This window comes from Corylus avellana, chromosome ca8 (genome assembly GCF_901000735.1).
Source record: "Corylus avellana chromosome ca8, CavTom2PMs-1.0".
NCBI classification, from domain to species: Eukaryota; Viridiplantae; Streptophyta; class Magnoliopsida; order Fagales; family Betulaceae; genus Corylus; species Corylus avellana.
The window spans coordinates 8,817,588-8,842,347 of NC_081548.1; the positions used below are offsets into that span (position 1 = coordinate 8,817,588).

The 24,760-nt window shown below is 36.9% G+C and overlaps 3 protein-coding genes and 1 long non-coding RNA gene across 5 annotated transcripts; 2 read left to right on the plus strand and 2 right to left on the minus strand.

The window, feature by feature from the left end:
• Positions 1-2,172: 2,172 nt before the first annotated feature.
• LOC132189294 (eukaryotic translation initiation factor 3 subunit C-like) lies at positions 2,173-8,395 on the minus strand. Of its 2 annotated transcripts, none has more exons than XM_059603964.1 (4): positions 8,281-8,395; positions 6,683-6,752; positions 4,672-6,465; positions 2,173-3,856 (listed from the first exon to the last, which is right to left on the minus strand). In XM_059603964.1, exons 2-4 carry the CDS (start codon positions 6,707-6,709, stop codon positions 2,852-2,854), a joined length of 2,826 nt encoding a protein of 941 aa, XP_059459947.1. In that variant the 5' UTR covers positions 6,710-6,752; positions 8,281-8,395; the 3' UTR covers positions 2,173-2,851. The 2 variants fall into 2 exon arrangements, with proteins under 2 accessions (XP_059459947.1, XP_059459948.1); XM_059603965.1 differs by lacking the exon at positions 8,281-8,395 and adding an exon at positions 7,885-7,904.
• A 1,764-nt stretch (positions 8,396-10,159) lies between these two features.
• On the minus strand, positions 10,160-12,843 carry LOC132189574 (ylmG homolog protein 1-2, chloroplastic-like). Its single transcript, XM_059604318.1, has 2 exons — positions 11,989-12,843; positions 10,160-10,525 (listed from the first exon to the last, which is right to left on the minus strand). The coding sequence occupies exon 1, from the start codon at positions 12,723-12,725 to the stop codon at positions 12,030-12,032; it is 696 nt and encodes a 231-aa protein (XP_059460301.1). The 5' UTR covers positions 12,726-12,843; the 3' UTR covers positions 10,160-10,525; positions 11,989-12,029.
• A 4,020-nt stretch (positions 12,844-16,863) lies between these two features.
• Positions 16,864-17,667, plus strand: LOC132190844 (protein FAR1-RELATED SEQUENCE 5-like). Its single transcript, XM_059605877.1, has 2 exons — positions 16,864-17,037; positions 17,101-17,667. The coding sequence occupies exons 1-2, from the start codon at positions 16,864-16,866 to the stop codon at positions 17,665-17,667; spliced, it is 741 nt and encodes a 246-aa protein (XP_059461860.1).
• A 3,665-nt stretch (positions 17,668-21,332) lies between these two features.
• On the plus strand, positions 21,333-24,162 carry LOC132189006 (uncharacterized). Its single transcript, XR_009440994.1, has 3 exons — positions 21,333-21,524; positions 22,387-22,437; positions 23,916-24,162. It is a non-coding gene; the product is annotated as an uncharacterized LOC132189006 (long non-coding RNA).
• Positions 24,163-24,760: the final 598 nt, after the last annotated feature.

Consider the following 24,760-nt stretch of genomic DNA (forward strand, 5'->3'; position numbering starts at 1 on the left):
TTTTTTGAAGAAGGGTGGTTTGGACATTTCAGTTAGTAAGTATGAGGGTATAACGGGTATGGATGCGGTTAAAAACCACGTGCAGGTCATGTGATGACAATTTTGTTTGAGGTTAAAGATTCAATTTGACGGAGTGGTTCAAATTGATTGCAATTGAAAGTTCAGGGTCCAAATTGAGAGGTTTTAAAGTTTAGGGGGCTTGTCAAATCGGATGGTAATTCAGGGGTCTATAGTGAAGTTACCCCTTTCTATTTTCTTAACCCTACATTATGTCCCAATAAAAGCCCTTAGTTGATCTTGACGAATGTATGGTTCAAAGATTTTCATGACTAATCAATTAGTGTGGTGTAAATTATTTTTGACATCCTTTCATAAGACTAATTGTTTCTTGATTAAGTGGTTTTCATATGATCTATGATGTTTAATTTTGCTTTCATTATTCAATTCACATATACTTGCAGGTGTTACACCTATTTCAAAGTGATTTCAATCTTTGAGTGTTAACACCGGTAAGACTTGAATCAAAACATATTTTCTAATAGAAATTCAAGGTCATGTATATTTGAAATTTCAAGTGTGTTTATGTTGGCTGAAAATTTTCACTCGCATTGAGTTTTGAGAGCATGTGAAAATTCTTTAGTAGTTGATAGTATTTTTTTTCTTTCAAACCTATAACAAAATCTTGTTGCCCTAGATTAAAAAAAAAAAGTTTTTTGTTTCTTGAGTCTTTATTTCTGTATTTTGTTGAGTAGATATATGATTTTAAATTTTTTAACATACACTCAGTTGATGTGACATGCTCACTGAGACGTAAAGGTTTTGCCCATGAACCCAACATAGAGCTAAGGGTTTCCTCACAAGCATAAACAAACATATTTAAGGTGCAAAGTCCATGAATAAGATTTTAGTCATGAATTTCACTGTTGTCATGCTCAATTTATTGCACATAAACATGTTTCTTTGTTAAAGATAGAGATGACTTAGAAAATTTTGAAGATAACAATGTGGAGATTTTTAACCCTTGTGAGCTTTGAGCCAAACATTCTTTGGAAAGTGAAAATTTTTGTGATATCATATTTCATTTGGAAGCACAGAAATTATTCCGCTGCTAGTCTCATTATTCATTCTTTTGGCCAAATGCTAAAAATTCATTAATTTTTATGCCACGCTTGAATATGAGAAGTCATGAATGTTGAAGAATTATGCAAATCCTTGATAAATGAGATTTGGCCATTTTGCTATACCTTGAGCTTGTAATTTGTTTTCATGATATATTGTTGCTAGTTACCTCGTTGAGCCTTTTCATTAGCATTTCTTTCTTAAGAGTGCATCATTTCTAAATCTAATAATTTTAATAAGGATTTGATGTATTGATGTGGTACAAAGTTTTGAATTTTTTTGTATTAAAAAGTGAAAAGATTTTGTTTAGCAGTAATTTTTATATTTGAATAATAATAAAAAGTGAATAACGTGATATAAAAAATTAAAAAAAAAAAAAAAAGGAAAAATATTTTGATGTTAATTTTTTTGAAAAAAAAAAAAAATTGTAGGTAAATGTGTTTGAGGGGATAAAATGATTTGCCAAACACAACCCCAATTCTTACAAAAGTAGTCAGCTCCCGTACTGTTTGCATACTTTTCTTTCCTTATAAGTTCAGTAATTCTTTTTGGTTGGAAATTAATGGAACGTCCACACAGGTTACTAGAGTTAGAATCCAAGGTAGTTATAAGATATCAGGTTAGTGGGCCCTTGGGCCTTTAGGTCAAGAGTTGAATAGTTGGGCTGAAAAGCCCATTTTGTCTGAGAAGTTGGGCCCCTAGTAAGGCCCAAGTAGTTAGGGGCTGAGTCTATATTAGACTCATGAGAGGATTGTATGAGGCATTGAAGATGAATATGAAAACCCATTTTCTTTCTTTGTACATTTGGAGAACGAACTTCTCCAAATGCTCAAACCATTATTATCAATTGATTATTAGACAAGGAACATAATCCTTTACAGTTTATTTGAATTAGATAATATCCGGTTAATTATATTGAAGAGATATTTTTGTCTTTTTACCTTTTTAAGAGACAAAAATATCCCTCCAATATAACTAACAAAATATTATCGATTCAAATGAAATGAGAAGATGCTAATTCAAATGATTTCCATGGGAGCTTTTTGGAGCTGATTGAGAAGAAAAACACAACAAAACTCACACTAGTTTTCAAGTCTGTCAAACAAAATCATTCCACCAACTCATACAAGTAAACTAACATTACAGGCAACTGATGAAACAAAACACGATGAAAGAGTACGCTTGCTGTCATGGCAGCAACAAGCATAAGCATAAATATCCACTTTCAAAGTCCCAAGTTCAGGTTGGAACTTTAGATAAACTGAAGGTAAAATTCAAAAATTGCAAGAAAATGAAACAAATTTGGATTGGGCCCCTATCAGCATCATTGGGACTCTCTTTGTGAGCTCCACTCGTCTCACACCCTTCTTGAAGACATTCCAGGACAAAGCTAGCAGTGAGTTGAGCACCAAAGGAGCTAAGGTGGCGTGGGACCAAGTGTGTGCTTTGGGTGTAATCACATGGAAGAGTGGAACAAGCCAGCTATGTTTAAGCACTTGTGGGACTTATGCTCAGACACGAATAGCCTTAGTGCTATAGTGAACAAGCAACAGATTGAGCGGCTAGAAAGCCGTTGAGCGTTAGAGCATCCATTTTCTTGCTTGGGAGAGATGGCCATCTTTTGCTCCTACTGCTCCTATTCATAGGCTATATGCATCTGATGTAAGGGCTTCTGTAACGCAAGAACTCTAATCAGTAGGTTTTTCTCAGCCACTAGTCTCACTATATGTTTCTAAGAACGAAATCCCCTGTTGAGACTGACCATGCGGTTTGAAGAATCCATCTGCGATCCCCTCACGGCTGAACCACTTTGATAAGCAGTCCTCCCTGACCCACCTCCATACGCAGCATCTTGATATCGTGTACCCGGATAGCCAGCACCGGTGCCTCGGGACTGACCTGTCCGGTCCCTTGAGTACCCACCTCCAGCAGCTTGGCCTAGTGCCAAAGGCCTCCCTCCACCAGCACCATATCCTGTACGCCCAGATCCACCACCTTGCCTTCCCTGAGTGAAAGAAAAGCTCTCTTGCCACCTACCTCCCCCAGCATTATAATCCTGGTTATCTCTCCGCCTTGGAGGTAGATCCAAACCACCACCACCTATCCTTGCTTCTGTTGCCCTCTCATTACTTTCTGCAAGGACAGAAAGCTTTTCTGTTAACTGGAATGCCAGAGCCTGTAACCTAGTGTGTTCAACATCATGGAAAACAATGCACTGGGTTGGTTGGTCCCAACTTGCATAAAGCTCCTCACTGATCATCATCTTGCTAACAATGCTGTGAATCTGGGCATCTGAGAGGTCAAACATTTTAATGAGCTGGTCCAAGCTCAGGGAATCATAGGATGAGGAGTACGTAAATAGGTAGGTCCTCAGTGCCTCTTCCTTGATCTTAGCCTTGAGCATCTCAAGGACATTATCTCGATTCCTGAAGAGCTTCCATGCATCCAGGGACGTGATAACATCAAAAGCCTTCTCAAAGTCTCCCTTGCTAAGGGCCCTGGTGGCTGCCATTATGTGGTCTCTGACATTTTCTGGGGGACCTGTGAATGTTTGCCTCTCACTCACCTCAAGCAATCGCCGGAAAGTCTTACTTATGACCTTGCGTTTTGGATCATGAGTGTTTGCTGCCATGTTGGGCACTTCCAGCAGCATAGCACATATCAGATGGACAGCCTCCAGCAGCTCAAGATTTATGTGCATATGGTACGGCATCTGACGTCTCCTTTCGATCCTTTCCTGTTTTACATTTAAGGGGAAGCATTTACAAAAGTGAGCCCTTGGACATATACATAAATAATATGAATATTATTTATATCACATAGGAGATGCACTGAAGCTAACCCAACAACAATATTTACCAGAAGAGATGCAAACATAAAGGTGTTTCTATTTCTTGATTCTAGATGAAAACACAAAAGCAATCCTTCTTAGGACGTTTTTCACTTGCTCCCATTCAAAAGAAAAATTCAAAAGCAACTGATTATAATCATTTATTAATCCTGTCAAAAGTATAAAAAAGAAAAAAGAAAAAGTCATCGTCGCCAAAGACAGAGATTTCCTCCAAACTGGGTTATAAAATTGCCAAGTGCCCTCTTGAGCTTGTGAGAAGCTTTTTTTTTTTTTTAATAGTTCTATGAAAAACCATATGATTTTCGCATGCTAATTAAAAAGAGAAATGCTAGACACATTTCCACTGGCCACTCTCACATTCCCTAACGTGGCAGTGACAATCACCATTAGATTTTAGATAAATCACTATTGAATTTTGGATCCAATGGTAATTTGCATTATTACGTTAAGGAGTATGCACTTGGGAGTGTGTAACATTTTTCAATTAAAAAAGCATGTTTTTCACATGCTAAAGGACACATGGCAAATTTATAGATGGGTTAGAGAAAAATTGTCCCTCCAAGAATGAAATGAATACAAGGACCTTGAATTGGGATATAATTTCAAAAGCACCAACATGTTACTCTGTCATTAAAAAAATACAGCATCAACAACACATCATCATTAATCTACATATGAAACAAGAACACAGGCATCAGTACCTGTTCTGGAGTCTTCTCATGGTATCGGCTTTGTGAAACACCTTGTGCAAGCAACTCCTTTACCCTTCCACCTGAATATAGTTCAGAAAGGCATCCATGGCCTTCGGTGATTAATCCAACCCGGAACGCGCATAGACCAAGTTGTGCCATTGCCCTGTTGAAAAGGATCTGTGTTGATATGTCCATATGTTGGATGCTATCTTGCAGGTGACTCATAAGCAGCAAGTCACGTGAAGTTGAAAACTCATCCAAGATAGCATGGTGGTAAATGTCACAGAGCATGGCACGGGCCTTAGTCCGCTCATCTCCATACTTATAGATGAGGGACACCAGACAATCCATCAAGGTCCGGCTACTCTCTGGAAATGTGGGTTTCCGAGGAACAAGCTCTGGAGTAACAATAAATGGAGATGGACCCCTACTTTCCTCAACTACTTTATGCTCCTCACCTGCTTCTCCATTATCTCTATCTCCAGTCAGCTCAGCCAGTTTTCTCATGGCATCATAAACCTCTTGTGGCTTATAATAGATGAGTTCAATCCGCTTTAAGGCAACCTTTGCAGCAGCTTTGAAGTCCCTAACCCGTTCTAAATAATCCTGGACATTTTGAGCAAGAACCGAAAACATAGGCTCATCCCTGAGTCTCTCAACATACTCACGAGTGTGGGGATCAATGCATTGCAAGCTCTTGAAAAACTCAGCATCTATCCTTTCAACAAATGCAACCAAGTTTCCCCAAACCTGGATTGTCCCATTATAGTCTGGCCCCTTCTGGGTTTCATTCTCATCAGGCTCTACCATATCATCCACCACTATGTTGGGATACTGGATGAGAATGTCCAGTATCACAAGCATATTCTGTACACATTTCTTCCATACATTTATGGGCATGTGGCCATTGAGACCCGGGTTGACATCAAATTGTGCAGAGACAACACTGAATAGAATTTCAATCTTCTGTGCAGGGGTTTTGGCAACCTTTGTCAAAAAGGTAAGCTGTTCAACCTGCTCAAACCTTCCCGTTCCTCTCCTACCCCGAGCAGCCACAACCTCCTTGAATTTCTTGTTAACTGTATCCCATGTGACCTCACTAGGGTTCTTGAATTGCTTATCCATGAGCTTCTCTCTCTTGCTCATCTTCTTCTCCCACTCTCCATCATCTTCGTCTTGGCTATCCCCGCCCTTTTCATCATCTTCATCTTCAGAATCTTTGAATTCAATCTTTGTAGGATCCTCCTCAATCTCCGAATCAGTTTCTTCATCCTCATCCTCATCCTCATCCCTTTCCTCATCACTCTCAGGATTTTCCCTATACTTACTTATCAAATCCTCGTACTGTTTGTTGTTTTTCTTCAGCTTCTGTTTCATTGAGTTCAAGGCCTTAGCATTGCTGCTGCTCATCTTCTTCTTTGCATCCTTGTTGGCCAAAGCCTGACTGAGAAAGTCCTCCAACATCACAAGTGCTTTAATGTAAAGGTTAGGGGCCTTTTCAGACTCCGTAAGGCGCATGACTTTCTCCAGTTGTTTATTCATCTTGTCAAAGCTTTCCTGTAAGCTCACCCAGTCATTTATCTTCATGGCATTCTTCATTTGGTCAACTGTGGCTGACATTTCCTCGAAGCGTTTATCTTTTGCAGACCTAACGACCCGCTTTTGGTCACCAGAGTCATCACTATCACTTGGATTTTCTTTAAGGTATCTGCTTCCAGCAGCTTGGGTGGCAGGGTCTACAGGGGCCCCATTCTCAATCTCTTCATCATAATCACTCTCCTCCTCCTCGGAGTCACTGCCACCCTGTTAATAACACAAAAAGATCTTACAAAATCCTTAAACAAAGGCAGTTCTTAAAGTTCAACAATAATACAAAATCCAATAATTTATATTAATAAGGTATTGAAATAAAGGTAAGAACCTGGGATGTCCAGAAACGTGAAGGTATTGAAATAAAGTTCAACAATAATACAAAATCCAATAATTTATATTAATAAGGTATTGAAATAAAGGTAAGAACCTGGGATGTCCAGAAACGTGAAGCCATTCTCACAAGCGAGTTAAATGCAACAGATCAGAAACCGCAGGAACTGCATTTAAACAAGCAAAATTTATGACATCTTCAGTGAATTGACATCTACAATTTAAGTGTCCCAATGAAAATAAACCTTGGCTCCGTCATGACCAATTTGTATAATACAATAACATGGATAAGATAATCACTTCACAAAACAAAACAAAAAAATAAAAACAAAAAACAAAAAAACAAAACAAAACAAAAACACACAAGAAGGAGTTTATAACCCAAAAAACACCAAATGGTTATCAGGAAAAAATTGTAAATTTGAATAAGGTAATACTTTTAAACCTAGTACTCTTACTTACAAGTTACAAAACAACCCATAAACACAAACCAACATGCTCAACTAGGCCTTAAGAAGCCACTTCGCTTCGCTAAGTTGAATTTTCAATTCCTGTGTTTCTACAGAACAAAAGAGCCTCAAAAGATAACAATAAATAATCCTTCATATAAAACCAATTCAATAATCCAAAATCGCAGATTCTTCATATATCCACTAATTTAAACCCTGTGTTTTGCTGCAATTTGAAAATCCAAGAATTGAAGGCTTACTGGATGCTAAATTTCGTGTCTCAAATAAAGCGGAAGTGCCATGTAAGAGAATTTGTGAAAAAAAAAATTATGAAGATCTCATTTGCTACCAAAAGTAGGAGGTTTATTTGTAAAAGCTACTCAGATAATTCCTCCTAATTAGCCCACTAACAGTAAGGTATTTTGTAAATCACCTAAAAAAAGAACACCAAAAATAAAGCATTGTGGGCTCGGCCTCTGATATAAAACCATGCTCATCCCACTTTATGCAACACAAGCCTAGATAAGAATTTTTTAATTGCTATATATACTCAGATGCTTTCTAGAAATAACCAAAGCTTGGTTTTGTCCTTAGAAGGGATGAAAGAGGAACAAAATCTCATTTCTATAACATCCAAAGTTGCTTAGATATAACAAAATCCTTGTTAAAAAAAGAAGTCTTCACCAGCCATACAGCCAACTAGAATCATATGTGCATAGAAGTAAAAGAAAACTTACTTCAAGAAAACATCAAGTCATGAATGTTAAATAATAAGGCAGCCATATATTTTCAAAAAGGACAATAGGGTACATGAAATTTAACGCACACAAATGAGAAATCAAGAACAAACCTTTAAATTACAAACAGAAATTCCCAGAGACTGCCAAACAACTCTGAAATATTACACAGAAACACACCCACCCCTTTATCCAGATTAGACAACTGAGGAAAAAATCCAATCACAATGGCATGTCAACCTCGTTGAGGATAATATGGGTACTAAAAACTAAAGATATATATACACAGCCGAAGCCTGCGAAAATTGTATCACAAGTGGAAAAGAAAAGGAGAAAGAAGATTATGGTGAGAGAGAAACTACTCGCTGAAGCTCAGCATATGAATTAGTGAGTCAGAACACAGACAGACAAAGAAAGAAAAATATCAACCAGAACATATAAAAGATCATTGCCCATTGGAGTTACCAGTGAAAGCTGTTGTTGGTGAACACAAAGGGTAGAATTCAAACCTTACTAAGCAGCTCGCAGGTAGATCGGCGCAAAAGAGCGGGACGTCAGCTGGGAGATCGGCGCAAAGCGAGCGGGAGCGGCGGGAGTGGCAGCAGCGAATATGACAGAGCGAAGTCTTAGGTTACGATTTTCTGAGTTAAAAAAAAATAATAATAAAATAAAATAATAATAATAATAATAATAATAATAAAAAGTATCTATAATCTATATCACTACACTTTAACTTTTTTATTTAAACCCGGATCGGGTCGGCATTGGGCAAGTTTTGCCCCGTATCTTGGGCCCATTATTGGAGGCAAAGAGAAACAGGCTGAGAGACCCTCGAGATCTAGTAATGTGGCAAGTTTGTGGACCAAACCAAGCCACATTCTCAATGACATTGACATTCTTGCAAGGCCTCCAATGAATTCTCCACCAGAGCACCTGTCAAGATTTCTCTTCCAAGCAAATTTGCATAAGCAACTCTTTGCTTGGTTGATTTTCATTCCATTCCAGACCCTCATTTGGTCAAGAGTTTTAAGTTTAGTTCTTGATTTTTCTCCCTAATTGCAATGCCATGACAGAACATGAGAAGCCGTTAAAATATACACAACATTCAAAACTACTTTCATCTATCCTTGACATTTAACTTGATTTTTTTAAAAACCCATAAAACTTTTTCATGTTCTAAAACATTTCATCTCATATCATTTACATAAATGTTATGGACTTTGTTGTGATGTTGGAAGTTAAATTTTCAAAGCTTTTTCAGGAGATGAAGTTATCAGTATATGTTTACAAACACTTTTTCAATCATAAAAGCCTGGCATCTAAAATCTCAGCAACAAAAGTAGCTTCATCCAAGGCTTACCCATGCTCAAGTTGAAAAGTAGTTAACATAGACTACACAGTACACACTTTGTATTTAACTTATTAGTCGTGCTATACATTCACCTTCGGTCCTTCTCCTTTCCTTTCAAGAATCACGCCCTTCCCTTTTCTCCCTTCTCTCCACGCCCACATCTGTTCTATTCCAAATCCTGGAAAGGCACCCCCACCCGCCCCCAGAGGGCCCCCTTTTTCAGTAAGTATCTTTTTATGGTTGAATTTATGAAATTTATATAATTATTATAACGATAAACTAGAAGAAATGGCAAGGAACGCTAGATGGCAACCTGTTGAAAGTTTAAATAATGCAAGTAAGGTACTATTTTGAATTGCGTTTAAGGAGTTTAAAAGTGCTTTTAACACTCAAAAAATTTGAAAAAAAAAAATACTCGTTTAGTAAAAAAATTAAAAACACTTTTAAGGGTGCAAAAAACCTAAAAATGACCAAAACACACTTTTACCAAAAACTTAAAAATAAAACTTTTGCCCAAAAACTCTTTTTGACTTAAAAGTCTATTTCTCAAACGCAATCTCAAACAAGCTCTAAATCTTATGTTTGTAGGCCTTTTTTGTTCCCTAAGTAAACGCACCGCACCTTTTTAATTTTCGCATTTGAATTTTTAAACCCTTGAAGTTATTTGCGAATTTATGTGTGTCCCTGAACATTCGTTTGTTTGGGCCTAAATAATCTGCAAAATCACGAGATAATCTACAAAATCATGGGTTCTAAGGATCATTCTAGGTCACTATTCTCGTGATTGCCTTTCTGATTACCATGCCCATATGGCCCATTTAAATACTATAGTGAGATCTTAAAAATTATACAAACAATTATCAGAAAATTGTATCTACGGTAAAAAAAAATTGACCACTGTCCATTACCCGTATTGAAATTTTAATACTACGGCTTTTTGGCATGTAAATTATTTTAAGCTGTGTGGATCAAATTCATGGCCTCTAACCTAACATGTTACTTCTTTACCTGGTTGGGTGAAATTTCTTAAAAAAGGATTAAAAAGAGAAACAAGGAAGAAGAAATGAATAGATGTAAACAACAAAGAAGTATAAAGAGGCCATGCCCACAAGACAAGCAAGGAACAGCTTTACAACAAGGAGAGAGAGTTCTATATAGTAACTACTTCTAATAAAAAGCCAAAACCAGATACATGTAAACCTCCGGTAAAAAGTGTTTTTTTTTTTTTCAGCAACACTAGCCAACTCTCAGAACAGAGAGAGTACTCTGAAGAATCAACTTAAGATATTGCTGGTATAGGTAGACACTGGTAGATATTTTCCAACCCATGAGCATTTGAAAGCGATTCTGATTCATATAGCTATCTGCAGTCCCAAAAGTCAATCCTTCACATTCACTTTTCCCTGAAAACCAAGTATAAAGATGATTACTTCTAAAGGAAGCCAAACATATCATCACCATCCTGGAAATCTGAACATCTTAACTCTTAGGACTCTTTCAAGGGAACTGGCAAAACATTAACCTCAAATTGTGTCATTCTTTGGTTTTGCCTTTAAAGGAATTGTTTCAACTTCAAAAAAACACAACATAAGTCTTGCCTTCAACTAGCACTTTCTAGTAAGAAACTTCTCATCCTAAATAAAGCAAAGTTATTTCTTCAAAATGGTAAATGTTCACAATCCCATCTAGTTCAATAACTCATTTAGTCATCAACAGCCATAAATTTCTTCAAGAATGTGGCCTGGATTGCCAGTAATAAAGCAATTCAGTTACTATCCAACTTCAACAGAAAAACCAACTTTGAGCCATATTTGTAGATTGGAAAGTAGCAAGTGAATGCAAAAAATATCATTCTAAATCATGGGAGTTGCATTGCCTGTGCATGGATGTGGATAATCAATTGCACAAGCAAACAATAGAACAGTCATTCAAGGAATCAATATACATTTCTAGAAACAAATCTTGGACATGATGAGAGCTTATATTGAATTTTTGAATATGCAAACTCTCTCTCCCCACTCTTATCCAAAGAAAACTTTCACCAAATGAAATGATTACATAGTTCACACTCAAATCCACTCGTCCATCAAGTTTCTGGTTTTTGTTAGGAGGGAAATTAAGGCTCGTTTGGTAAGTTTTTTGAAGAGTCTTTATCTTTTCAAACACAAAAACACACTTAACCAAATAAAACACTTTTCAGAAAACAAAATACAAAATACTTCTCAAAAAACAAAACAAAACACATTTTTTTAGAAAACTTCCCACTAGGAATATTTTGAGAAAACACATACTTATTTTTTAGGTGTAAAGGTTGACTTGTTACTTACAAAACAAAAAATTGTGGCCACCTTTCGACACACACGATCTTGAATTCGTTGACTTGTACAGAATTACCAGAAAAAAAAAAAAAAAAAAAAATCCCCTTCTTTACACCTATTGATTCACTCAGAATAACTTAGATGGGATTTCGGGGGTGATTCAAAAAGAAAATCCAAAAACTTGGAAGAACAAGAGAAACCTCTCTTTAGAAATTTTATTCTTCAAAACACAATTCTCTAACAAAGCCAAAACTTGCTTCTAAACAAGCAACAAGCCCTAATAATAATATTACTAGGAAACTTAATTGGAAGTAAATAAGGACTAAATGGACAAGAATTCCTTATTATTACAAATAAAGACTCTTACTCCTTAATGGACAGGAATTCCTATTACAAAAATAATTAAAGATCAAAATATCCAGATTTTTGTGAGACATTCTGCATCATTCTCCCCTTCCTAAAGAAAACTCGTCCTCGAGTTTTAAGAATCATTTCTTTATATTATATAACTGGAAGAAAAAAAACTAGTAAAATGTATTATTCCTTACCCAATCATGATCCAAGATAACCCAGCAATCCTCTCTTCTTCTCAATACATTCCCCTACTGCTATTAAGAATGGACCCAAGAGTGCCCAACACCGCGAAAGCCAGAAGTGGGCTCACGTCCAGTGTATCGAATATTGGTGGGATTATATTCCGGAAGAGATTCAAATAGGGATCGCACAAGTCCCGAATCGCCGACAAGGGCTGGCGCTCCCAGGGAATGTTGGGGAACCAGCTGAGCAAAACTCTAACCATCAAAACGCCACTGTAGATGTCAAGCCACTTGGCCATGCCCGCCGCCACCACCGTCAGAGGCGTGTTCAGGTACCCGCTGGGCCGATCCTTTAGCGCCGCAAAGAACAGCGGACCAACCATGCCAGCTTGTTCGGTGATTTTGGGAGAGAGTTTTCCGATTAGTTTGTGGGTGAGGGTTGCGACGAATAAGGCTACGCCTGCGACGGTAGTGAGGATTTGGGTGATTGCGGACTGAGACGGGATTTCTGGGATTTGTGGGGCTAAAGTGGGGAGACAAGGGATTTCTGGGGTTTGTGGGGCTAAAGTGGGGAGACAAGAGGAAGCGGAAGTGGAAGCGGAAGCGAGCACAAGGGTAGGGTTACGTTTAGTGGGGAGGCGGAAAGAGATGGGATTTCGGGGGTTATGGAAGATGGGTTTCAGGTTTGGCGGTGGGAGGAGAAGTGGGCTTCGGACTAGGATAGCTTGAGAGGTCATCAGAGGAGCCATTGATTGTTTCGGGTAGGTGAAATCTTTTTGGTTTCAGGTAGATCGGCGCCACAGGGAACGGCAGGCTGCGGCAGCGGCAAATATGAAAGAGATAAGTCCTAGGTTACGGTTTTCTGAGAACCATAAAAAAATAAAAAATAAAAGATATATATATATATATATATATATATAATATTTTTTATTTGAACCACGGGTCGGGACCCATCGGGCAAGTTTTGCCCGAATCTAGGCCATTATTTAGAAAATGTGCAAGGCTACTTGATATGCATCGGCTCCACACTCACGTTGGTTTATTTAAATTTTGGGGTAACTTTATTTTAAATTCTCGAATTACCACATGATTTGATAAGTCTCTTTCAAATTTTAAAACTTCTTAATTTGAACCCTTGAACTTTCAATTATAGTCAATTTAAAACTCTCCGTCAGATTTAGCCGTTAACTTTTAACGGAAACACCTAAAAAGACTAAAATATCCATGATTTTTTTTTAAAAAAATTGGAATTAAGGGTAAATTTGAAATTTTATAAAAAAAATAGGGGTATAAACGTCATTATCTCATTTTAACGTTTAAAATCTGATGGGTGGTTTAAATTAATTGCAATTAAAAGTTTATGGGTTCAAATTGAGAGGTTTTGAAGTTTGGGGGACTTGTCAAATCGCATAGTAATTCAGGAGTTTAAAGCAAAATTACCCCTTAAATTTTTATGCAAAATAAATAATCAAGGGAAAAATATAAAAAGGCCTCTCAAAGTAACAATCATTTGTGAGTTGGCCCTCCAATATTCAAAAGGTACTAAAGTAGCCCCACAAAGTTCCAAAATGTTTCAAAGTGGCCACTCCATTAGTCAACCTCGTCAATTTGGATGAAAAATGCGTCACGTGCTGTCCACGTGCTTTTTTTTTACTTGAAGGTACTAAAATGCCCATTTGTAAAAGGAGAAAATTCCTCTCCCTCAAGCAACGTCGTTTGGCTTAGCTTATAATAGGTTATTATACAATAGCCAAAACAACGTCGTTTTAGCTATTGTATAATAACCTAAGTCAAACACCTCACTCACTCATCTTCTCCATGCCTCACCTTAATTATGTACACCTCAAGCAATGATGATTCGCTTCTTGGGACAATGTTTGGTTGTGCCACTCTCGTCAGATATGCATGCCATAATATATCAATTCACAAGGTTCTCATGACCTCAAAGTACAATCTCTTTTGGCAGCTCAATCTTGACGATAATAATTATGCCAATTCTGCCTAAAAATCTCTTCAAGTGATCAAGCGGGCCCCTTTTTTAGTAGATGAGATTAGGATGAAAGTATATTATCTCAACGCTTTCTTTGGCTTGCTCTTCAAAATCAAATTTTGGCCTGCGGTAATGTTTTCAAGATTTCATGTCCTAAATTCTATTTTTCTATGAAAGCAAGAGATTGAAAGAAGTGTTCTAAATTCTACCTTATTCCATTCCATGAAATCTAGAAGCACTTCTGCAACGTTATCTCTCTCCGCAAAGTGGTATGGAAGATTGGTCTGCTCCGCAAAGCTAAGCTTTTCGGTTTGCTGATGTGGTCAGCCTTTTTACCAGTTTGCCTCCATTCTCTTGATGGAATATAACACTACCCGAGCTCCAGCTTTGCTTGCATTCTTCACCGCTAGGGTGAGGCATGGAGAAGATGAGTGAGTGAGGTGTTTGACAGAGGTTATTATATGTAAAGTCAGAGAATTTGAATATTTTCCATTTTACTTTAATCTAGCATAGGCTGATGATATTTATAATCTGAAGCGTTACACTTCAAATATATAAACTCTCTTTGAGATAAGAGATAATGTAATCTATCTATACAGTTTCAAATATGTAATTTATTTTAATCTAAAATACAGCTTGTTATCTTGAGTCTGTTGGGATAAGACTGGAGATTATTTTGTAAGAGTATTTATCCTTTACACTCCCCCTTAAGCTTAGTGGAGGTGTAACAACTATGAGCTTGTCTTGTAGATTTGAAAACCGGATTGAGGATAAAGGCTTGGTAGAGATATCTGTAACTTGGTCTTTGGATGAGATAAACCGAACGTCTAGAGATTTTGAAGCTACCATATCCCTAACAAAATGAAAGTCGATCTCCACATGTTTGGTTCGAGCATGAAAAACCGGATTGGATGAGAGATACTTGGCGCCTATGTTATCACACCACAAGACTGGAGGATGGGAGACAGGGATCGTCAATTCGCATAAAGGAGATTTTAACCATGATAATTCCACTGCTGTATTTGCTAGTGCCTTGTATTCAGCTTCTGTACTTGACTGAGCCACTGTTGCTTGCTTTTTACAACTCCATGAAACAAGATTTTTTTCTAGAAAAATGTAGTACCCTCTATAGACCGACGATCATCTTGACACCCAGCCCAGTCAGCATTAGTGAATGCTTGCAGTTTATTGGATGTGAATTGCTGGATTTTTAAACCAAGATGAATAGTTTCCTTTAAATATCTCAGTAACCTTTTTGTAGCCTGCCAGTGAGGTAATAAAGGTTTGTGCATGAACTGTGACAATCTGTTCACTGTAAAAGCTATGTCAGGTCGAGTGATAGACAGATGTTGTAGAGCACCAATCGTACTTCAGTAGGGGTGGGATCCGAAAATACCTCACCCTCAAATGCAGATAAAATAATTGAAGTAGACATCGAAGTGCAAACAGGTTTTGCATCAGCCATTTTTGTTCTTTGTAAAATGTCTAGCAAATAATGATGCTGAGAGAGATGAACACCATCTGGTAGCTGTGGGACCTCAATGCCAAGAAAAAAAATTTAACTCACCCAAATCTTTTACTGCAAACTCAGATGCCATGCTACAGAATAACTTTTTAATTTCTGATGTAACTGAGCTTGTGATAATTGCGTTGTCAACATATATAAGAATATATATGGTACAAGCAGTAGATTTATATATGAACAAAGAGGTATATGATTTTGAAGCCCTAAAACCAAATTCTAGCAATTTATTGCTTAACCTAGAAAACCAAGCCTGTGGTGCCTATTTAAGGCCATAGAGCGCCTTCTTCAGTCAATAAATATGGTTAGGGAATTGAGGATGAGCATACCCAGGGGGTTGGAACATGTAAACTTCCTCAGATAAGTGATCGTGCAGAAATGCATTTTGAATGTCAATTTGCTTAAGTGACCAACCAGATGAAATTGCAATAGACAAAATCAAACGTACTGTTGGTTTGATTATCAGGCTGTAGGTCTCTGAGTAGTCAATTCCAGCTTGTTGATGGAAGCCTTTTGCCACTAAACGAGCTTTGTAGCGATCAATTGATCCATCTGCCTTCCCTTTTATGCGGAATACCATTTACATCCAACTATATTATTGGCTGTGAAAGCAAGGACTAAGCACCAGGTGTGATTTTGTAATGGGATTTGCTAGAATGCAATCAGAAGTCCACATTTTCCCCATATAAGTCCACCTAGCAAGTGACACATCATTTTTTTTTGTTTGTCTTTTTCACTCCAGCACACTATTTTCAAGACGCCTTCTCTCTCCTTTGTTGGCCCACGTTGTTCCCCACCCCCTCTCTTTCTCCATTTCTCCCTCTCACCTCCTTTGGGTCCGGCGGAACTCACACTTTCAGCTCTGGAGGTTTGGCTCCGATGTGACAATTTAGTCTGGAGGTTTGGCTTCAGCTCTGGTGGTTTGGCTCCGATCTGGTAAGATTTTGATTTGATTTTATTATTTTTATTTTTTTGCTACGATTTGGATTTTTTTATTATTTTTATTTTTTGCTACAATATAATTCTTTGAACATTCCAATATGATTTTTTGCTGCAATGTGATGTTGCTATAATAATATGCTTGTGCTGGGTGGTGGAAAATGAGATTTACTGCAATGTGATGTTGCTTCTTTTTTGGTGTGTTTCTTCTGTGCATATATGGGATTATCTTACCCATAATATATATATATGCACTTGATTGGATAGGTTCTTGGACTTTACATGAATGGATTTCATTTATAAGATATGGAATGATGTTAGGCATGATTATGTGCATTGGACATTTCATGAGAAGTATTTATATTTTCTTGTTGTCAAATAATTGTACTAATTAAACATTTGTAGGATTGATTGGGACGACCTTCTCTTCTCTTAAATGGACATTTCAAGCTCACGTTTGGACAATGAGGGCGAAGTTAAATCTTTGTATACACATATTCCAAATGATGACGCGGATAAAGAAGACATGTTGGTGCTTTGTTCAGAGGAAGAGCTTGATGATAACGATGACAATGTTGTATTACTCGAGATGATTGATGGGGATGACAAAGTTTAAGAACCACAAAATTCGATGAAATTAAGTTCACATGAAGAAGTTATCTCATATTATAAGAAGTATGTCAGGCAAGTTGGTTTTGGTGTGTTAAGAAGGATGATTAGAAAGATACCAGATGGTCACCCAAATTACATGATCCTTACATGCCTTCGTGATGGCTCAGGAACACAGAGCAAAAGTAATGCTTCCAAAGCAACACCAACAACTAATAGAACTAGGTGTAAGGCAAGGATTTGTGCAAAGTTATGGGATGATGGGACATGGTATTTGAGTAAAGTGGTGTTTGAGCATAATCATCATGTAAGCCCAAGAAAAGCAAGGTTTTTAAGGTGTTTTAAGAATATTAATGATGTTGCGAAAAGAATGCTCGATCTTAATGATACATCTGGAATATGTTTAAATAAGAATTTTAACTCATTGGTTGTTGAAATGGGGGGGTTTGAGAATGTTCCCTTTGGGGAGAAAGATTGTCGAAATTTTATTGCCAAGGCAAGAGAGCTTCGGCTTGGCAAAGAAGGTGGTCAAGTACTTTGTGATTATTTCAGAAGAATGCAAGACATGAATGATGACTTCTATTATGTGATGGACATGGATGATAATGCTAGGTTGCGAAATGTGTTTTAGGCTGATGTACAAAGTAGGGCTGCGTATGAATTCTTTGAGGATGTCATTACATTTGACACAACCTACTTGACAAATAGGTATGACATGCCATTTGCTCCTTTTGTGGGAGTGAATCATCATGGCCAGTCAATAATTTTTGGGGCAGGACTACTATCAAACGAAAATACAGACACATTTATTTAGTTGTTTGAGTCGTGGTTGAAGTGCATGAATTACCGAGCTCCAAATACAATTTTAATAGATCAGGTTAGGGCAATGAAGAATGCTATTGCGAGAGTTTTTTCCAAGAACTCTACATAGATATTGTCTATGGCACATTATGAGAAAATTTCCTGAAAAGTTTGGTGCACATGATTACTGCGATGGCATTAAGAGTGCCTTAAATACTTGTGTGTATGATTCTTTAACCGTGGATGCATTTGAGGAAAATTGAAAAATTTTAATTGAGAGCTATCAGTTTCATAATAACTCGTGGTTGAATGGATTATATGGTGAACGGACTTTTTGGGTGCCAGCATATATGAAAGATACATTTTGGGCGGGAATGACTACAACACAGCGGAGTGAAAGCATGAATGCATTTTTTTATGATTACGTGCAGTCACAAACCACACTAAAGGAATTTGTTGATCAGTTTGATGCTTTGAAGAAAATGGTTGAGAATGAGGCGCATGCTGATTTTGATTGTTTCAATCGCACAATTCCATGTGCAACCAATCTGTCTTTAGAGAAGCAATTTCAAGATGTTTACACAAATGCAAAGTTCAAAGAAGTTCACCAACAATTTGTGACAGATGTGCATTGTAACAATTCTCTTCTTAAAAGTGAAGGTGCAATTTCTACCTATCAAGTGGTTGAAAGGTGTCAACATGAAAACCAAATGATCAACAAAACATTTATTGTTTTTTTCAATGAAGATGAATTTGAAGTGAAGTGCACTTGTGCAATGTTTGAATTCAGAGGCACCGTATACAAACATTCTATTTTAGTTCTAGTGACAAAGAAAGTTACAATGTTGCCACCAAGATATATTCTTGACAGATGGAGGAAAGATATAAATCGAAAATATACTTTGATTAAAGAGTAGTTGTGATGCGTTTGTGAGTAGCTCTAACGCCCAAAGATATGACAGAATGTTCAAGAAATTTGAAGAATTGGCATCGCTTACATTAGAAAGTGTGAAATATTCCATGGAAGTGATGAAAAATCTTGATATGTTAAATGAGAAATATCGTGCCTTAAAGTCTAGAAAGGTGTTTTCTCCTGTTAAGGTTAAATGTCTCAGGAGACCACAGAATTTAAGAAGGGTACCTGTTATAGAAAAAATGTCCAAAAAATTACAAGGAAAGATGGTGTCTACTGTAAAGAAAGCGGCCAACAAATCCCATTTAGAGAATAAGATATCAAGCAACAACAATGTAAAAAAGAAAGGAGAGAAAAAGAAGGTTCATAATTTTTTTTTCCTTTTACTTGAAAATCAATCATTGCTTTACTTGTGTTTAATTATGATTTTGCATTTATTTAAATTTGTTCATGTGTATGTTAGGTGGATCCAATGAATGAGCTCTCAAAATTACTCAGCCAACACAAATATGACGAAGCTTTTACTTCAGCCTTACAAATAAGTAATGTGTTTATTGTATACTCATTATGCTCTCAGGTTTACAAATTTATCATTATGTTACGTTGCTTATTGAAGTATACTCGCTGCAACCATTTCTTATTGATGTTTTCTTTTTAGGCTCATCTACAGTGTATCTTATCTATAGATCCTCTTCCTTTGAGCCAAATAGTATTGCTTTACCTTTTGAGGCATCTAACATACGGTGTCAATAACAACATACTGCAAAAAATTGGTTGGATGATAGATGTTGCTAATGCCATAATCCCAACAGATCCAATGATTGCAATGCATGTGCGGCCAATCCTCAATGAAGTCTTTCATGTTCTCAACCATCAACAATATTTGCCTACAATTACTGATTATGAGCACTCAAGTATCCGTCGTTTGCTGCATGTAATTTGTTCTAAGATCTCTTAATATGCCATAACTTTTTTGTGTTTCCGTGTAATTGTGAATGTTTAATTTAGATATTTTGATGATGCCCATTAATTTTGGCTTATGTAGTTATTGTTGGTTCATTTGTTCTATCAGAAGGTGTAAATTTTTTTTTTTGGGCAGTTTTGATTTTCCCAAATGTTTGAGACTTCAATGTTTTTTTTTTTTTTTGACAAGTCCCTAGCATTTGTTTATAGAGCAAGTCCTTAGCCTTTGTTAAAGAATTTCCTAAAATCCTTTGCCAATATAAAAGAATGCAATAAAAACATTTCATTAATCATTTACGTCCATTCACAAAGGTTTTGCTATAAAATCCTCACATAAACAATGGAGAATTGAAATAAACTTGTGTTCCAAAACAATGGAGAATTCCATGAAACATTTGCCAAATATGGTATCCATCTCAAGCTGTAACTGACTAATTAAAATAAACTTGTGTTCCAAAACTGATGTCTGTGAGTTGAAGCCTCTGCCATATCTGATGGTGGAAATCAATTCTTGAAATCAACAATAACCATCACAATATCCAGCATTTGCAACTTTTTGCAACCTTTTGAATCTTGTGGACATTCAAACCAGTGATCCGAAAATGGATTTATTGGGCCATTTGTTCTGCCAAACCAGAAGAACTTATGGAAATTATGATACAATATGATTCTGAAAAAAATTTTAAAGCAATCAAAGCAAGTGGTTTGCAAAAAATTATTACTTTGGAATTTCTCAAACTCATCCAAAAACCCCAGAGAACATTCCCAACAAAAGTATCTAGCAAACGAAACAGAACAAAAATTCACTAGCATTTCTATTCAAAAAATTACCTTCCGGCCATAACAAAAACAGAAATTTCAATAGAAAAAAATGCTCAACAACCATTTCGTTCCTTCCATAACTGAAATCCCCAAAAGCAATAACACCCCAAAATATTGTTCCCATCCCCTCCATTCAATTCAGTCCTAGCCAAGCAAAACTTCCAACTACCAACAAACAACCAAAACGGAAAACAACCAAAAGACAAAGAAAAAGAAAAAGGCATTAATATTACCTCAGATCGACTCTGGATGAGCACAAAGATAGGACCCAAATCAAACCGCCGAATGTAAGACCTGAGAAAATAATTAAACTTGATACTAGTAACCTCATAGTAATCTGAATTAATTAATGGGATAAATTGTACATGTGATAATTTAGAATAATAGATATAATAATAATAATGACTTTATCATAATTGAGATATATATGAGATTAATAATAATAATAATAATATTTATGTGATAATAATATAATAACAATATTATTTAATAATGATATACTTATGTAATATAAGCTTTTGTGATAAAAAAAATTAACTAATAATAATTTTAGTGTGACAATCGATTAATAAATAAATGTAGTGTGGGGAATTAAAGAGAACAAACCAGATAGAATTAATATGATGTGAGGTAATATAGCAATTTATAAAAGATAGAGCTTTAAAATAAAAGGGAGATCTAACTAGTGCCACATGTCGGGCCGTGGTTTGATGGAAGAAGATAACATTATCTTCTCCCTTCTCCCAAAACACACATATGTTTCTCCCCCCATTTCCCCTTCTTCCTCTTATCTCCTTCTCCCTTTCTTCTCTCCTTTCTCTTCACGCACACACACATGGCCGAGAGAGAGAGAGAGAGAGATTATGAGATTGAGAGAGGAAGAGATGCAGACCGTGATGAGAGAGAACAAGGAAGAGAGAGAGAGCTGCTGCCGAGAAGAAGAAGAAGGTGATAAAACACAAGGGGATTCCGGCCATGGAGTTAGTGAGGTAAACATTAAAGCTTTCTCTTATGATTTTCGTGTTACCCATGGGATTAGAAGCTAGAAATTGTGTGGATTTGTGGGGCTTTGATTTGGGTTTGAAAGTTACGATTCTTGAAAGGGATTTTTGAGGATTTTGTTAAATGGTTGAATCTCTAGTTTCTCTTTTAAGGTTTTGTCCTACCAATTGCATTCCAAGCTTGAAATCATAATGATTTGGGGAATTTTTAATTAGGTCCGAAAATTGGGGAATTTTAATAAGAAACCTAATTCCTAAAATTAATGTGGGGCTTTTATGTGTAGTAGATTGCTATGCATGATTCAAGCTCCGGGTTATTAAAATTAATGGGTTGAAACTCTAATTTTACTTATTGGTAAAGCATGGACATAAACCCTAATTTTATATGGTTTGAATTAATTTGAGGCTTTAGGTATGTGAACACTAGGGATGTTGTTTGAATGGGTTAATTACATTTAAAGTGTTAATTAATCCTAGGTTTTCATAGGTTCCATGAAAATTGATAACTATAGGGTTTAGGTTCTAATATGTCATAATAGAATCATAATAATTGTTGTAAGTGTTATGAGAATTATAAAGTTGGAGGTAAATTGCTAGATTAAATGGCTTAGAAGAAAATAACAATTATAGGGTTAAGTGTAATGCTTAACCTAGAGTCTATGTATATGCCTCAAGATTTAGTGATTCAATATATTATAATGTAGAATCATAGTTCAATGTAACTAAGTTATTAGATAATTAATGTATTAGCTAATGGAGCGTGATACTTGTAGTGCTCAAGTATCTTTATAGAGTGAGTTGTTAAGCTAAGAATAGAGCATAATTATGTGTTTATTATGTAAATGCTTAGGTGTATTGCGGTTGAGTCAAGAATCCACCGAAGGGTACTCAAGCGAACAAGGTAGGTATTTTACTTACTGGGCAAAAAGATAGTATGTTTTAAAGTATAAAAGATGTTTTAGATGAATGATTGATACAAGGTGTTTTGTGATTATATGACTATTTAATGATATTCTATGAGATGTGTTGGATGAATGTTTGATGTAATGTTTCTATGATCTTTTATGGGTTTACAAGATAATGTGATGATTATGTTATGAGCATTTTGATAGTTCACATAGTTTATGACATGATTCTAGATTTTATGATATGAGTTATGATAACATATGAGTTTAAGGATTTATTGACATGAGTATGAACATAGCATGAGCAATGAAACGGAAACGAGGTTCAACTCCAGTAGTGATTGAGTATGGTCTCACTACCGTAGAGCTAGCCCATGCATAACGGAAATGGGGTTCAATTCCGGTGGTAATTGAGTATCGTCTCACTACTGTAGAGTTGGCCCATGCATAACGGAAACGGGGTTCAACTCTGGTGGTGATTGAGTATCGTCTCACTACCGTAGAGCTGGCCTCATGTATAACAGAAACAACATGATGGCCCCTGGTAGCGATGACAAGTTTCCTACCGCAGGGTTGGCCTCATGATAGAAATGGCACAAGATGATAAGCATAAGCATGCATAGCATATGATTGCATGAAAATGATGATAAAGGCACGGTAACCCAGCCTTACTTTGTAGATGGCACAAGTAGCGGCAAACAAAGTAAGGTTAGAGATAAATGATGATAAATGAAAGGTAACTGGTCTTACATTGTAGATGGCCTAGTAGAGGCAAGCAAAGTAAGAACAGTCCTTGTTTTGTAGATGGCACAAGTAGGGGCAATCAAAACAAGGATTAGCCTTACTCTGTAGATGGCACAAGTAGGGGTATGCAGAGTAAGGACAGAGACAAATGATGTTAAAGGAAAGGTAACTGGTCTTACTTTATAGATGGCACAAGTAGCAGTAAGCAAAGTAAGAACGGTCCTGGTCCTGGCCTTACTCTATAGATGGCACAAGTAGAGGCAAGCAGAGTAAGGACAGGGACAAATGGTACACAGAGAAACAAGAATGACAATGATGAGCATGAGCTTGCATAGCACATGAATGTTATGATGATGATGATATATGATGCTTGCATTGTTGCATATGATGATTTTTACGCTAGACGTATTGATATGCATACGAGACGGGAGATGGAACCGTGTGTATGTATATCGTTATGGATAGATGATGCATGGTGACTTTCCATATGTATTATTGCTAAGCTATATAATTTGTAAGTATGTATAAAGTTAGATGGGTTAGTATACGCATGTTCCGAGAGCGGACGATTGGGCTTACGTATACTCTCACAGCTGATTTAATATGTTTCAAATGATGTTTATTTTGGAAAGCCTAGTAAGTTCTATACTACTGAGCGTCTTTATTTCATGGAGACGGCGGGCTCATAAATCCGCCTGCATCATGGGTGGTGGCGATTCCCATTGTGTAGACAATGTTGTGGATGCAGGTACAGAGATGGTAGATGAGGATCTTGTTGCCATGTATTTAAGCCACGATGTTCGAGGTCTAGATGCGTTGGAGGTTTACTTTGTTTTGTTGGACTAGTTGTTAGTCCTATTTGTTAGAGCATTTATATATATGCTTAGATGTTGGTATTTTGTCTATGGCACGTGTCGCATGTGACACTTTGTTTAGCCATTCTTTTGTATGTAAAGCTCTACTCACATAGATGTATTTGTCAGCTCTAATGTATTATGTTATTTATGTTCCGCTGTAAAGAAATGAACTCTGATTAATCATGGACGATGTATATAGCTCTGTGAGACTTATGATATTGTCAATCAGGTTAATGCATGGATTCGTGGTATACTGCGATATCGTCATGCCACTGTGACAATCTGCTTTGTTGTGGGTTATTGGTTTTTAAAAGAAAAATTTTTAATCACGTTTTTATCAAGCGGGTCGTCACACCGGACCCAACCCACTGCTGAACCCAACCCACAATCGTTTTTGAACCCAGTCAACTGACGCCAATGAGTTTCATCATCACCGTCACTGAGAGAGAGCTCAAAGAGGGAGAGCATCTGAGAGGGGCCCAAATCAAACAGCCGGACCCAACCCACAGTCGTTTCCGAACCTAGTCAACCAACGCCAGTGAGTTTCATCGTCACCGTCACCGTCTGAGAGAGAGCATTTGAGAGGGAGAGGGAGAGCGTCTGACATGGAGGGAGGGAGGGAGAGAGAGCGTCTGGCAGAGGGGTTTTCGATTTGGAATTTGAGATGCTTGAATTTGAGAGAGAGTGGGTCGAAAATTTTGAATGTGAGCCGATAGAG

Coding starts and splice junctions, on each gene's coding strand:
- LOC132189294 (XM_059603964.1), bottom strand. CDS start 6,709: ATGGCTTCACGTTTCTGGACATCCCAG. Junction 6,466..6,682: donor CACGTTTCTGGACATCCCAG/GTTCTTACCTTT, acceptor TGTTATTAACAG/GGTGGCAGTGACTCCGAGGA. Junction 3,857..4,671: donor ATGAGAAGACTCCAGAACAG/GTACTGATGCCT, acceptor AATGTAAAACAG/GAAAGGATCGAAAGGAGACG.
- LOC132190844 (XM_059605877.1), top strand. CDS start 16,864: ATGGACATTTCAAGCTCACGTTTGGACAATGAGGGCGAAGTTAAATCT. Junction 17,038..17,100: donor TGATTGATGGGGATGACAAA/GTTTAAGAACCA, acceptor TCATATTATAAG/AAGTATGTCAGGCAAGTTGG.
- LOC132189574 (XM_059604318.1), bottom strand. CDS start 12,725: ATGGCTCCTCTGATGACCTCTCAAGCTATCCTAGTCCGAAGCCCACTT.